The sequence below is a fragment of the Cryptomeria japonica genome, chromosome 8, assembly GCF_030272615.1.
Source record: "Cryptomeria japonica chromosome 8, Sugi_1.0, whole genome shotgun sequence".
NCBI lineage: Eukaryota > Viridiplantae > Streptophyta > Pinopsida > Cupressales > Cupressaceae > Cryptomeria > Cryptomeria japonica.
Window position 1 is genome coordinate 376,872,095 of NC_081412.1, and position 15,866 is coordinate 376,887,960.

At 36.7% G+C, this 15,866-nt stretch overlaps 1 protein-coding gene across 2 annotated transcripts in view; it reads left to right on the forward strand.

Annotated features, from left to right (window-relative positions):
• LOC131062653 (protein MANNAN SYNTHESIS-RELATED 1) overlaps window positions 1-15,866 on the forward strand; it is a 42,521-nt gene that overhangs the window by 14,052 nt on the left and 12,603 nt on the right. For both annotated transcript variants that reach the window (XM_057996362.2, XM_057996361.2), the window contains exon 4: window positions 6,838-6,923. In XM_057996362.2, coding sequence (XP_057852345.1) covers window positions 6,838-6,923 — 86 coding nt within the window. The remainder of the gene's footprint in view (window positions 1-6,837; window positions 6,924-15,866) is intronic.

Consider the following 15,866-nt stretch of genomic DNA (forward strand, 5'->3'; position numbering starts at 1 on the left):
TTTCAGTCCTTTCACAAAACCAGTGGCTCCATCTTTGTTAGTTGTAGCCACAGTGATGAAGGTCACTCTTTGCTCTAAAAAGGTACTGGTGTTATCCCTTAGTAGCAAATCAGCTCCCGCCTTTCTGGGATTTCCCCTTGACACCCTACCAAAATTCAATTCTTCTATCCCATTTTAAGGAGGAGACTACTTGAATTACCTTCTCTTCAATTTCTTGTCTCGTTTTACTTTAATGGGAACTCTTAAGAACATTATTAATTTATTACTAGCAATTGATGTTGTGGCATGGTACAACTATAGCCCTTAGTTTGGGTAGTTTCTTACCAAAGGATCCCTCCCTTGATTGGGAAATGACTTTGAGCTTAAAGATGCCACGCTTTCTAAACCAAGAGTCATTTTTGTGCTATTGTAGATCATGCACATGACACTGCTCAAGTAAGGGCTTATGTCTCATCTTTCATGTCAGATATCCATATTTTAGATCATATTACCTGATAAGATTGTTTAATTTGTCCTAAAATTGAATAATAAAAACAAGCCCATATAGATATATATTTTGTTGTTTCTGAGTTTTTTGGTTAAGGCCAAGCTCCCAATAGATTCCCTCACCCTAAATAGATTCCAAAAAAGAGGCCAGGTGTCAAAATATTTAAACAATCCCTGCTTTAGAAAGCCAAGGGAGACATCCTACTCATATTTTTTTGTAATATATGGTATTTTCTTATATGTATGAGTGAGGGAATCTATGGGGGACCTTGCCCAAAACTAACAAACTTAGAAACACCAATCCAAAAAGAGGCTGTCTCAAACATTTAAATAATCCCTGCTTTACAAAGCCAAGCGAGACATGCTATTTAGGCATTTTTAATATATTATATTGCCCCTTTTTTGGGGATAACCTTTGACTTAGTTACCATTACTGAGGTGTCCCTTGTCAAATTATCCACTACTCGCACCTGACATCATTATACATTAGAATTAAACAAGCTAGAGTGATAATACATGCATGTTTAGCTAGATACTTTGGGTAGTTGTCATAGATAGTGAAAATAAATACATTGGGCTGGTCTCCGTGAGTTATAATTATGGGACATTCTGCTAAAATCACAGTAGAATATTATCCTTCATTTGCATATCTAACCAAGCACATTAAAATCTCACAGAGACATCAAGTGCAACATCTATTATGTTTCTATTATTATATTACAATGCACAAGCCATTTATAAATCTGCTAAAGTGTCCTGGTAGTATTTAGATGGCTTATTAGAGGCCAAAGTCCTGAAGCATTTAAAAAATCCATTACTTACAAAGCCAATGGAGACATTCTAACATTTTTTTTGTCATGTACCAGTCATGACACTCAACCAATCCCTAATTGTCTGGGAAATTTTCTTACAACGTAAGACTTCACAATTTCCCTCAAATATCGGCCCAGATATGATGTCTTCAGATTGGTAGCAAGTCAGGCAGGATAGAAGACAATTACACATAATAATCAATGCATACTGGCAGTGATTTCATTAATAACAAAATACAATCAAGACAGTGAAAGGAAGGGGTTAATCGATTAGTTAAGAGGAGGCACCGGTTAGCAAAGGGCACCCCCTTAACAACTCATGACATCCATAAGGAAGGGGTGTGATTCATCGGCTTCCAAGATAGATATAAAAAGATCAATCCAGCACACTCAAAGGGGATCATCGATCAGATTCAGAAGAACAGACCTCCATCATAATCACATCAGCAATACAGGCAGATTGCTCAATAAGCAACTACAGCATCTTGGTATGAATGCATAGTGGAATTCTTATGCACATATGAAATAAATACAAATAGATTAATATGTAGATTTGATACGTTCTGGATATTATAATGATATACTGAATACAAATAGATAATAGATTAATGTGCAGAATTTATATATTTGGATATCCATAATATAATAAAGACAAATGTATAATAGACAGATTTATGTTTCAATATGTTAAGATATTCATAATGATTATATAAAGAATGGTTATGTATATATGTCTATGTATTGATAACGAACAAACCTAAAATAATCAAACATGTTGGGGCGGAGAGGAAGAGCAATAAAGGAGAATGGTGAGGGCTCACTAGGTACACCACCTCATGGATAGTTAAGGACTGCATGAGGCCAAGAGGGACATAGGCTCTGCTCTTGGGCCTAGGGTAGAGTTAGGACACCCTATTGCAACTCTTCCCTACGTGCCCATATGGGTTAGTTGTTGGAGGGAAACTAGGTAAAGGTACTCAAACATAAGAGGAGAGAAGGATGGTATGATGTAGGAGAAGTAGAATGTTGTACAGGCTCCGCCAGGTATAACACCTCATGAGTATGGGTAAACCCACATGGGGCCAAGGGGGATAGAATTCCGCCCTTGGGCCTGGGGCTGGGGATAACTAGGTCATCACATCTCCCCTATCTCAACCCTCGCTATGATTGCGCCCTTAAGATCAATTAGATTTATGGGTATAAGTGTATTTCTTCCTTAACCCTAAAAAGGGATATATTATATGTACAATGTCTATATTATCATCTAACCCGATTGTAGGTTTCCAAGATAAGTTTATCTCATCCTTATTTTGGGTAAGGATTATATTTTTAACTACACTGTGTTCTCTTTATGTGGATTTTGTGCATTTAGGGCTAATTACAGGATAATCCATAAAGGGGACATTACATTTTTAATATAAACTATATGCTCTTTTTTTGGGTTCAAGGTTCAAGATCTCAAAGATCAAAGTTCAAGTACAGATGTAGAAGGAAATTCAATATCAAAATTCAGAAATTTCAAGTGTGAAAGATTTCAAGAATGATAGAATTGTTGACAAGAGAGTCCAATCCATTTCAAGAAGGTGAAATCCCAAGCAAGTAGATGAAAGGAAGAAAATGATCAAGGAGAGAGAATTTCAGATGAGTTAATCAAAGTTAGAACCTTGATCACAAAGTGATGCAATTTGGGAGTATACTCCATCACAATAAGTTAAAATGCAACAACTATTTCATATCAAATCCACATGGAATCTAGTATATTGAAGTGGCGCCTACTCACCTTCACTGGCCAATCACGTGTTTCCGATTTGACATGTCTAGATTCAATGAACCTGACCTATCTAGGAAAGCTTCTAGAAGATACATTTCACGATGCAACAACCTTATATTTTATTATTTGAAGGACAAGTGTTCCTCAATGTTATTTTCTGATTGGTCCACTTGGCCCCACTTTTTTGTGCCATAGAAGCTATTGTTAGTAAAACCCTAATTAGGGTTCCATCTTTTAATCTCGGCCTTTGATTTCAAATCATTCTTGGCCATTCATTTGTGGGAGGAGCTCTATAAAAGGCACTGCCTTCTTATTTGTAATTCATTAGATAGCTCATTAGTTCAAGTAGATAGCTCTCGCTCTTAGAGTAGAAATAGAGTAGGAGAAGGAGAAGACATTGTTGTAAGACTTGAAGGAATAAAGCTTGATTTCATTGAAGTTATGATGGATTCTTGCTCATTTCATCTTGTTGCATGGTGTTCTTCCAATTTCTCAAAATTGTTAGCTAAAGTGCTTTGATTTCAATGGAGAATGTAATGGTGTTTGATGAATTTCCATGGTTCATTCTTTTTGCATCTTGTTGATTATAAGTTGTAGTGTAAAGTTAGTTTGAGCCACTAAATTCGTGCTAAGTTCAATTGTGGATGGTCATTTGGATTGTGCCGTTTTGGATATTCAAATGCACTTTCTCGATGTGAAAATCCTTCAACATCCTTGGAAGATTGCACCAGTTCTTGTGGAGTTGTAGTTGATCTTGGTGAAGTAGAACTTGGTTATTTGGAATTCGTCCATTGGAGCACTATCCATTGATATCATTGTCCTTAGGAGTAGAATAGATTCTCTAACCCTCTCCACTTTTTACTTTCAGTATATTTCCATTTCGTTTGAAGAGAGAGGCATCACGAAATTGCAATATTTGATGATCTATAATGTCCCTAAACTATCAGTGTCTAGATTCTGCCCTAGATCACAAGTTCTAGTTAAGAAAAGGTTTTAGAGAGTACCTTAAATTCTGGTGAAAGTCCTTCAAGCAAGTTAGAGATAGTTCCATAATTATAACTCAAAAAAAAAGATAATTTCATTTAGGAAGTAACAGCAACATATATATACATATTGAAAGCATAACATATTGAAGGCATAAATTTGACCATTGGGAAGCTTAGAGAGGGTGAGTTGATAGGGTGCCCTAGAGACCCTCTAACCCAAGCCCAAGGGCAGACCTTGTCCCCCTTGGCCTCATGTGGCCCTTGCCATGAGGTGGCATACCTGGTGAGGTATCCTATCACCGTTCCCCTCAATCTTTTCACCACAATCTTACTCCCTAAGATTGAATATCAGGCATTTACCATGATAGCAAGGGTGGTTTACCACAGGGTGCCCAGACAGTCCACCCTTCACAGACCCAAAGGCAGTATCCTTCATACCCCTTTGGCCTCATGGGACTCTCCGGTCATATACCCTGAGGTGGCGTGTCTGGAAGGTGACCCCAATGCTGTTCCCCTGCTGGTATTCCTTTCCTCTTATATCATGGCTATGATACATTCAGATTGTGAGCAAATATATAAGTCTCAGTCAAACACAGAACGTGCATAATCAGAATGCTCAGAATATGTATAAACAGCAATATCAATAACATATGATCTGACATAAATATGCAGAAGTAGATATATACAAATATTTGTAAACAGCAATATATTAATTCTGGAAAGTGCAGATACAAACATTATTACTATGCATCATACCACCAAGCAGAATGTGTAATCGCACAACTGGAGATAATATTGCTGTAGGCTTTTTGTCTAACATCCGATTTCTTGATCATATGAATAAATTCTCTCCAATGTGTTCTCTTCTGGGTACCAATGCTGATTGGAATGATTTCCTGATTTGTTTATATTTGTTCTGGTTTCTATTTATTAGTTCTGACTCCCTAAATTTCTGAATATTATCCTTCACTAATTCAATGTTGTTTGTATAAAATCAGATTCTGTACTTATTGGGTTTAATATCTGATTTCGGATCGCTTATCTCTGCTGTTATTGCCCTACTTATTAAATTTGCTTTTTGTGATAACAAAAAATGTTTCTCCATATCCCCTAAAATGAATCCCATTGACCTCTTATATATACCATTATACACACCTTTCATTGGTCAGTTGCATCTCCTTAAACAGGTCGGCCAACATTTAATTTATTATTTAATTTAAATTCCTAAATTGTGGGTGCAAATGCCAGCGGTCGGCCCTAAAGCAATTTCATTTAGTTTAAGTCCCAAACAGGGCAGCCCTAAGTCTAATTTTATTCAACTTGATTTGAGTCAGCCCTCTTTATATTATTTATCCTTATCTTGGTCGGCCCCTTATATTTGTTTAACCATTTGTACTTAATTGTATAGATCTGCGGCTGGGTTTGAACTTTGAACCTGCTGCGACTAAGGTTTGTGATTAGGGTTTTAAATGCTGCAACACATGATCAAGTTCCAGCCACAGCAAAGAAGTGAAAGAATGATCCAAACATAAGTCCCTTTGTGTTACCAGCATATTACATCAAGCCAAATGAGCTCATATCCTACATGAAGTCGCAAGTTCGCAGTAGGAACCTTGGAGTCGCCTCTATGATCTTCACAATCTTAGCCTACGAGGGATCTTTGCTCAAAAGAGGATAGAGTGTCCTTTGACACTTTATTCTGTGTTGGCGTGGTCATAAAACACCCATCAACAAGTTGTAATAGTTTTTTATGGGTTTAGCTTACAAATTGGAGTTTGAAGATATTAGTGTTGCTGCTGTAATAGATCAGTTTCAGACTTGATTATAGGATGCACATATCAAAAAAATCATTTTCAGTAATTCCATAGAGTTCCATTTCAACTTGGCCCTTTTTGTGCAAGAGTAGCTAACTTGTTTGGGTGCTTTGGTGAAGTTTTGCCTAACATTTGTGAATCTATTTTCCAGATCTAAGAGTAATATTCAATTTTTGGTTGAGGACATTACAGATTTATTCTTTTCCTGAGGATTCCTCTATATAAAGCAGAAGTGACTCATCCGAGTTAGGATTTTTATAGAATCTTATAAGTAAATCAAAATTTTTATATGCTCTTGTACTTTATTTATTGTAAGAAAGTTGTGTTTCTTTATTCATCTTCAGAATAGTTTTGTCCCTATCTGCACTGTTAGTGTTAAGTTGCTTGTCCTACCAGGTTTTTAGTTTGATAATTTGGAATTTTTGTCATGATGGAAGATTCAATGTGTTCATTGTTCCTAACACAAGACATATGCTTACTTCCCAAACAAATTGAATGATTGTAGTTTATCTATTTTTTGTGGTTTTCTAAAATTATTCAGATCTTTGGCCTAATGGTGTCCATTTCCTCTTTTCTTAGAATTTTGTTTACTGTTTAATAGCTATTTGTGGAATTGGTTCAGAGTTTGGCAAATTTACAGTGTTATCGCATTGAGATTCTTACTCCATATCAAATTTTCCTTTATGAACAGTATTTCCATATCTTATTTTATGTTTCTAGTTAATTGTCTATGCTTTCATTCCTCTTTTAGTGAAACTTGTACTGTGTTTTTATTTTTTGAAAACCTCAATCCTGGGAAATTGAAATCATAAAGAATTCTAATAATGAAATTTAATTGATGGGTATCTACCCTGGCCTACATAAGTTTAGGCACCGACCTATCTTTGCATATTTGATTGAAACAGGAAAATAATGAAAATAGGGAGTTTCACTCCTGAACCTGTATACTAACCTGATTTCTCTGATAGATTGCAGATGCTGTGGTGATAGCCAAATATTTGGGGGCTACGTTATTATTACCGACCATTAAAGATGGCTACAAGGAACCAAATGGGTGAGTTTAGCATCAAGACCAACAAATATTGGACATTCAATATAACCATATTTTAAGTTGGAGTTCAGAAAATACATGGAGATCGTACTCGTGTGTGTGTCATATATAAATATTATATATTCTTACTGTTGTTTTGACGAATGGATATTAATTGCATGTGTTTAGTTGTACAAATCAGTAATGCGCCATTAACTTCACATGGCTAATCTGTTTGCAAACTATCAAGGAAAGATTTGTTTGGAAAAGATTCAGTAACAAGTTGGCATGTATTTCATCGACATTGCTTTGTGGCATATTTTTCTTAATGTGGCAACTTAAGTAAGATCAGAATGCTGAAAAGATGATGTGATGGTATTCGTGTACTCTCAGGAGAGGTAGTAGAACTCTTATTTTGTGGCCTCAACAGAATTTCTTTGTTATTGCTCCTATACCATTTAGTTGGTAGGAATATGTTTATGTTATTTTGGCTGCTTTTTCTACTACCATTTTTAGAATAGTCAGAACAGATTTTTTGAGGTTTGCATGGCAATTCAAAGTCATGGTATTTGAAAGCTAAAAGTATGGTAGTCCCCAAATTTGAGACGGAACAAAGAACAAAATTAGAAATAGATCAACAAGACATTATTACAAAGAAAGAAAGAGTAAAAGAGGGTAACAAATGTTTGTAGGGCCTACCAAACTACTTTTATTAAATATAATTTTCTTACCTAATACTGGACCACAAAGCATCATTAAGCACCCTTTCTTTCAACACCTTCCCTTTGGTCTTTGATTGAGCCCACTTTTTCCACTCTCCACAAACCATCATGGATTGTAGAGCATCCTGCACCTCCAACATCCTCTCTAGCAAAATAAAATAGCTAGCATATCTAGTCTCAATTGGTTTGTAGAATTCTTTCTTTGAATAAGATCGGAATATTGCAAGTGAAGTGTGATGGTTACATACAATCATTTTGTACGTCTTTAGCTTTTGGCCACTGCTATCTTCTCCCAATCTATTTTGCCAATGCCTTTTAAAGCATTTACACAGCATGGAGTCCAAAAATTATGTAAGTGCTCTCAACCATTGAACTGACTAACTTACAAACACAAGCTGGATTTCATCACATCTTGCACAATATTAGAAGACCCAACCACCTCTATGGCTTCCTTCAAAATGGCAAACTGGTAATCAACATCCTTATGTGTCCCAGAACAAACAATAGCTCTAAGAAAGTATGAATTGGTATGGCATGTAACAATAATATCAATGAGTGGCTGATGTTGAATATTAGTCCACCCATTCATGCAATGGAACAGCCAATTCTAATCTATGTTTTCCTCATCTCCTCCATCAACATGTTCACCACCTTTGAAATATATTTTGTTGAGGGAGGTACATAGCATAAGAGGGTTCAGATGCCTTGCCAAATGAAGTGGGATAGCATGGGCATAAAAAAATTGGCTATTGAATTATCAGCTTGCTCGTATTTTTGCAAATTCATTAACCGTACGACTGCATTTTTTCTTACCTGTAGTAGAAGTGGCCTTCCTCTTCTCTGTATCACAACACTCTCCAATTGATACATTGGAATAGTCATACTGATCGGTAGACTGCAATGTTTTGGATGACTGTTTCTTACTTTGAGTAGTACTAGTAATTTTTTCCTCTCCAACTAACCTTGACATTTCAACTTGTTGTTCCAACGTTATATTTGCACGTACTCTAACCCCATTCCCACTTTCACCCTATAGATGGTGTGTAACCCTACTAGAGCTCCCATGGTTATTAGTTTTGCAAATATGACAACCAATTCCTGCTGCTTGAAGCAAGGGGTATTTGTGGTTGAAAGGGCCTTCTGTGAATTTTTGAAGAGAGGGTGAAGGGCATGCAAACCAGTCTTGTGGAGTTCCAATAGAACACGTGTGTGGATTTTCAGAATGAGATGAAAGGTCTATTCTGTCTACTTCATTTTCTTCATTGCCCTCATTCACATTGTCATCACTACTGCTAGTGCTCATTTTGTGGCGTTTCTTTGTGATAACAAACTGAAACCAAAACATTTCAAAAGTTTAAATTTAAAACTAGTTACAAAGCCTCTCTAACAAGCTAAAACAACTAAAAAAATGGCAAAATGGCATACCATTGCTGTATACCTTTTGAACTTTCCTCACTGCTAAACTTCAACTCAGGCAGCTAGGCTTCAAGTTTTCAACTATTATTTAGGCTCAAGTTTTAGGGCTTTAGTTTGTAACTGGTAATACCAATGGCATAGCACTCAGCAGCATTGCAACAGTTACTACGAAAAGTTAAATTTTAATGTTTTTTTCATTATCATTTTATGAGGTTTAAGGGGCGTGTGAGGGTTTTTGGGACTCCTACTTGCCTTTACAATCTAATGAAAATGATTAAAAAGATAGTTTTTTCCCTAAACAATGTAAAACTTTTCCTTTGCTGTGGGGGACACTTGGTTGTCCCTGAGACAGTCAGAGGATATCTTAGATGTTCCTGATCGCCTTTGGGATGATCACGTGTCCCCTTCATGTGTCTAGATATCCTCGATTTTTGAGATGCATTTCAAAATGTTTGTGATATTTGGTAGTTGAGGGGGGATGGCGATGGATGTTTGATGGCTGGGAATGTGTCCTTGTGTAACACAAACTATAAGTAAATGTGTGTGACAGCTTCAGGATAAATAATCAAGCATTTCTTGCTCTAGATTTAATCTCTAATACGAAAGGAAATATGAGAGGATTTGTTCCTATAATGGACTGAGTACCTAGTCTTCATCGAAATGCAACTATCAACACATAATTTTTCTTTTATAAATCAATGTAAATGATCATGTATATAATTCTATCCCAACTATATTGAATTGTGATTATCAATCAGATGTGTGATAAACATTAAAATATAGAATTAAAGAGACATATTTTTTTTAGAACACACATCTCTATCATATATCATATAGCTTTCACTCTATCTATTAGCTTAACACGAGTAAGATTCCATCCATTACATTTTGTTCAATTTTATCTCTTTTCATGATCTTAATTTTTCTGTTTTATATCATAATTTATAAGTATTTTTCTTATCTTTAAGGAGTACACATTCCTTTTCACTCAAGATTTTCATACCATGTTACTTTTAAGATGAAGAACCCTAAATCATTGTAAATGATCATTGTACATTTTATTCATCTCACTAGAAAGATAATTTATATTGAGATGAATAAAATGTACAATGAGCTCTGCTTATAAAGACAAGAGTGAGAGAGATGAGAGCACCAATGACATGTGAGGGTAGGTAAAGAGTAGATAATATGCAACTACCCAGCACAAATATTAATTCAGGTAAACATAATATGATAATAAAGTTCACCTAACACCCTTATAATAATTAGCCTAAGTTAAACTTAAGCATAGAGTAAATATTATTTACTCCAACATTATAAAAATTATATTATAGAATTAAAGAAATTTATTCTTTTTAGTAGAACACATATCTCTATCATATATCATATAACTGTCATTCTATATATCAGCTAAACGAGCAAGATTCTTTCCATTATATTTGGTTCAACTCTCTCTTTTCACGATTTGTAGTTTAGCTATATCATATCATAATTTACATGTTTTTCTTTATCTTTAAGGAGTAAGAAAACATTCCTTTTTACTCAAGATTGTCTTACCATCTTTACTTCTAAGATGAAGAATCTTGAATCACTAGTGTATTGATTTGACTCCACTAGACATCTTTTGTCATCAAGACCACGCGTAATTTTCCCATTGTGTCTACCTCTTGATTAGATTAGATGGTTCATAGTTGAACTACTCGCCAAAAGCAAAAACTTGTCAAGACCCGAAAAAAAAGCCGGCGAAAACTCAACAACTATAAAATTTGCTTAAATTTAATTAGAAATACATTTTTTTTTGCAAAATTCAATGAGGAGATGCATCCAATGAGTCAATAAACGAGTACACAAAAGAAACAAGCCGAGTCTAGATATATTTGATTGTTTTAAATGCAAATTGGGTACAAAATGGCATCCTCATGTGGAATGCTGATGGCTGATAGTCTGAAACAAAATGAAATAGCAAATTGTTTTTGTAAAACTAAAAGTGAATACTACATCAAAATATTTTACATCATCCTCTTCCCAGCTCTAGTGAAAACTAGGGGAGAGGTAGAACTAGAGTGTCTAGCCCGAGGAGTCTGATGTGGCTCCTTCACCTCGTGAAAATGAGGTTGAGGGTAGCACCCCTCACAGGGTCTAAGGGTGAGAGAGAGAGGTAGAGAGATAGGTGTAGATCTTGGAGGAGAGAAGAGAGACTGAGATAGAGAGTGGTAGAGAGAGGGGATGGAGGAAGAGTGATAGGGAGATAGATAGGTCTAGAACTCAGGGCAGATAAAGTGAGTGAGATAGAGAGAGCTAGAGAATGCTCATAGGAGCCTATTGATTACTGAAATTTGACTAAGTCTGAAAATTTAAAAGATCTTCTAAATCATAGAATTTGCATTATAACTCCTAGAGATTTGAAATAACTCTCAAACATTCTGCCAATATATAAATGAAATATAACTTCAAGTGTAAGAAAGGATTTATACTTAAATGTTATATTTCATGTGTATATTTTGATGAAGAGAATGAGACTGACCTGAAAAAAAAATTTAGATAATTTTTTGACGTGTTTGGGCCTCTATTTTTTTTAATGCAGCCAAGGTTTTGCCAGAGACTCGCTGAGTTTTTGTGAAAAACTTGCCAAAAACTCGACAAGATTTTTTGCGAGTTTTTGTGTGAGTTAATGGTGTAAATACTCACCAAGCAGAAAAACTTGAGATTTTTTCAAGACTCGGTGAGTACTGTGCGAGTCTTCCATCTATGTGATGGTTTGTAATTAGAAATCCCACTAAGTGTTCAAAGATTAAGTTTATCAAATTCACTTTTCTATCACGTATCTATATTGAGTCTCTAAACTCAGAGAAAGTCAATTATTGAATTTTTGATTGACAAATTTCAAATTCTGTCTCAATGGAAAAGTAGATAACAGTGTAAGCCTATCTAAATTTTCAGATTAATTCTAGTAAGGGAAGTACTTGTTTTACGACAGATTTAACCTGAAATCAGAAATCAGTCACCTGGGACCTAAGAGCATGCATTTTTAGACAGTTATGCAAAAATTGCAGTAATGACCTTAATGCAGATAAGACCAGGAAACACCAACATGATGTGTTGATCTTTGCAGCAAAACAGAAACTTAATCTCACAAATAAAACTTGCAGACAATTTTATTCATAATACTGAAATTTCTCATTACATAAAATTTCATAGAATAAATCTATGGATTTCAAAATATTTCAATCTCTTTACAATCTCCAAAATGTGTACATAAAAATCTGTATCTGTTAATTCAAATAAAGCACCTCAAATCCTTCATTTTTCTCCAGCATAGGGCATTATAATTTTTTCTTTTTAATCTGCAAAACAAAAAATCCCAAAAGCTGGCATTAAGGTAGGCTTAAACTCCTCTTTAATCTGCATCCCACTACCCGGATGCAATAATGATCATGAAAATTCTCTTTCGAACCTGTATTTTTCCCAGGTCTTCTCATTCCCTCAACCTTCCTGTTCTACCAGCATTCTCTATGTCTTTTCATTTGTTGTTCTGATCTTGTATTCCTCCCAGAACAATTCCCCTTCCTCTTTCTTACTACAACATCACTTCTCACAAATTAATCGAGCATTTTTCCGTCTTTTTTAAATTTCAATTCCTCTCTAGAATACGGGGGCCATTCCCATTTTTTAAACAACAGTTCAAGTTTGAAAATATTTGCCACACCTCCTTCCATGGAAATTTCTGGATTATGAAAATAATAATTTTAATTCCTCCTTGCCTCTGATCTATAACAGCAGCCTTTAAATAGTTGCGACTAAAATTAAAATGAATAGCTTTGCAACAACTAAAGTTTTGTTGACAGTTTTGGAGAGAAATTACATTATGCAACTTTGGCTAGAGTGGAAAAAAATGACTTTCAGCATAGCTTTTGACTGGATGCACATATTTACCTGAAAATTTGTGATATTGTGTAAAATAACATCTTGAACTCCCCTGCAAAACCATTTGATCTCAACTTTTGTAAAACTCCATAATTAATTTTTTTCGTAAACTGCCAAGCAAAAACAGAGATTTTAAATTCTCTCAATTGGTAAGCATTTCGGCCACAAAAATTTGCCACACTAGGAAAAATATGTCCATGAACATTCCTGTAAAAGGATTTTGCACCAGCTTTCATGGATTTTCATAATTAATTGTTTTCATGAAAATGCCTGCAGAGTGAAAACTTGAAAATTGCATATTTGATCAAATAAAAGTTTTTCAGCCGTTAAGAGACACCAAACACGACCAAAACAAACCCAAACTGAAAATAAAACCTGAGAATGTTTTTGGTTTATGGCGATTGCTAGTTCACCCAGATGCTCTTGCATCAAACTTGAATAGTGAAGTCTCAATCTATATGTTGTGGTCTTGATGACCTACTAAACACAACCAATTGTTTCCTTAATTTTTGAAAATTTACAAATTGGGTAGGGCTAATTCTTGGTGAGAATGTTCTACCTCTAGTTTATGACTACATATTGAAAGACCTCAAACACCCAGATCATCAACTGTAAGATATGATTAAAATAATATTTTCTGCATTAGAAAGTTAGAAACCATAGAAGCATTAATCTTGAAAAAATCGCGACTGATTGCGATTAATCGACGATCATTTGTGGTGCCGATTTTTTCCCCAAAAGTTCATGGAAAAATCGGTCAACGATTTTCCACAATTTCTCTAGGGTTTAATCGCGATTAAATCAGGTGATTTATTGGGGAAAATTGTCCAAAAAATCGTCATTTGCTAGGAAAACCCTAAAATGTGCAAAAACCCGAAAAAAATGCTTCAAAATTGTCGAAGATGAGGTCGCTTGCAAGGGTTAAAACGCATTCCATCGGCAAAGAGCAGATCAAGCCGAACGTGAGGGCAGACCAGTGAGCAGTGCGGCAATGGCAACTGGGTCCAAGGATTCCTCATTTATGAAAGGCCAAATTTTTTTTTGAATGTTCGCAATAATTCTGAATGCATAATAAATTATTGAATTTTTTTCTGAATGTTCATAATAATTCATAGCGAATGCATTTTTTTTTTGATCGATAACATAGTGTATTATATAGCTTAGAATAGAAAAGTATTACATCCAAGGAGCAGATAGACAATCTGCAATACCAAGGGGTCACGCCCCTACTACAAAAAAGAACCCAAGCATCATCCTACCAAGACCCAAAGCCACAAAAAGGGTCGCATACATATACAAAAAGAAAAAACCACACATCAACCCCAACCAAACCAACCTAGCAACGAAACCATCGCAAAGCTTCTTCTCTTGAGAAATTGGGAATACGCCTGCTGGGACCGGCCTCCTGCGACACGCTCCCTCCACCTGGCACCGTTCTAGGCCTGCTTCCACACAGCGACCCACGCTCCACCACCTTTGCCAATTTCTTTGGAAGCTGGTGCCGCACCAAAGGCCTCCCATTCTCGTCCAGGGGGGCCTCGGACCGAATGGGAGTCACCTTCTCGCGGATCTTAACACGTTCAGTCGACCCCAATTGGCGAACAAAGTTCACGATCTCAGCCCAGCCATTTCTTGCGTCCTCCTCCTGCAAAGCGACCGGCTGAGAAGCCGACCAGATGACAAGAGGCTGCAGCCCCCCAACGGCCACACCAATGACAGCTCGGGCCTTCCGCCATCTTCAGCCCCACACCAATGACAGCTCGGGCCACCCCATCCTGCAAACCTCCTGCCTATTTGGGTCTTAATACCAGGGAAGTAACCTGTTGCACTTCCTTAGTCGACTTCCCCACCTGCAGGGCCAAAGCAGTAAAAAGTGACGAAATGTCGAGATTTGTTCGAGGTCGCCAATCCTGGGTAAGAAATTCCTCTCCCAACAGAAGCCTAACTGCCCTCCAGAAATCGTCTCCATCCACTCTGAAGATGTTCGAAAGCCTGATCCTCGAGACCGGCCCACGAAAAGCAGGCAATTGTCCATCCGATTCCAACAAAAAATTCGCTTCCATCCTAACTCACTGCTGCACAGAATGAAACCTTGAGTACTCCGCCAAACACCAAATTTTCACCACAAAATGCCAGGAATCAAAGCACAAGGGCCTTTAAAGCCTCCTCCATCTCATGTCATGAGAGCTTCACACGCTTCGCAAAACTCAAAACATCATCACCGGTCACTCACCCCGCTCGCCTCCATCATCATCCAACACCGCAAGGCCACTTGCAGCAAAATTGAAGAACACACACCACGAGGGACTTAAATTCCCACAAAACCAAGGTTACGAAAGGACAAATCAAATCGAGCTTGGGTTCACTTTTCCAAAAAAGCCATCTACTCAATATCATACTCAAGAAGACTACAATCTCTAAAGTCCTCAAACATACTAAACATATTTTCCAAGGAACCATATGCTCCCATGTTGGAAAGTTTGTCAGCTTCCAAATTTGCTTCCTGAAGGACATGAGTTACCTTAAAATCTTCAAATTCGTTCAACAGAAGTTGCATTCTACGCACCTGCTTGTCTAAAAACCACGCTTCCATTTGCCCTCGAGCTATCCCATTCACCACAACCTGAGAATCACCTTCCAAATGAAGTTTCTTGACTCCCAACTTCCCAGCCATTAGGATTGCTTCCAATGCTACTTGACATTCAGCAACATTGTTCGATCCATCCACCAATCTTTTGGCCGCAATGGCCAGAATGTTTCCCCGATCATCGCGAGCAATCACCCCAACACCCGAGGTCCCTGGGTTGCCCCTCGACGCTCCGTCAAAATTGATCTTAATCCACCCCTTCTCAGGTGGAGTCCACTCCGGGATTGAATTGCCCTTACTCTGAAGATTAGCCCTCAG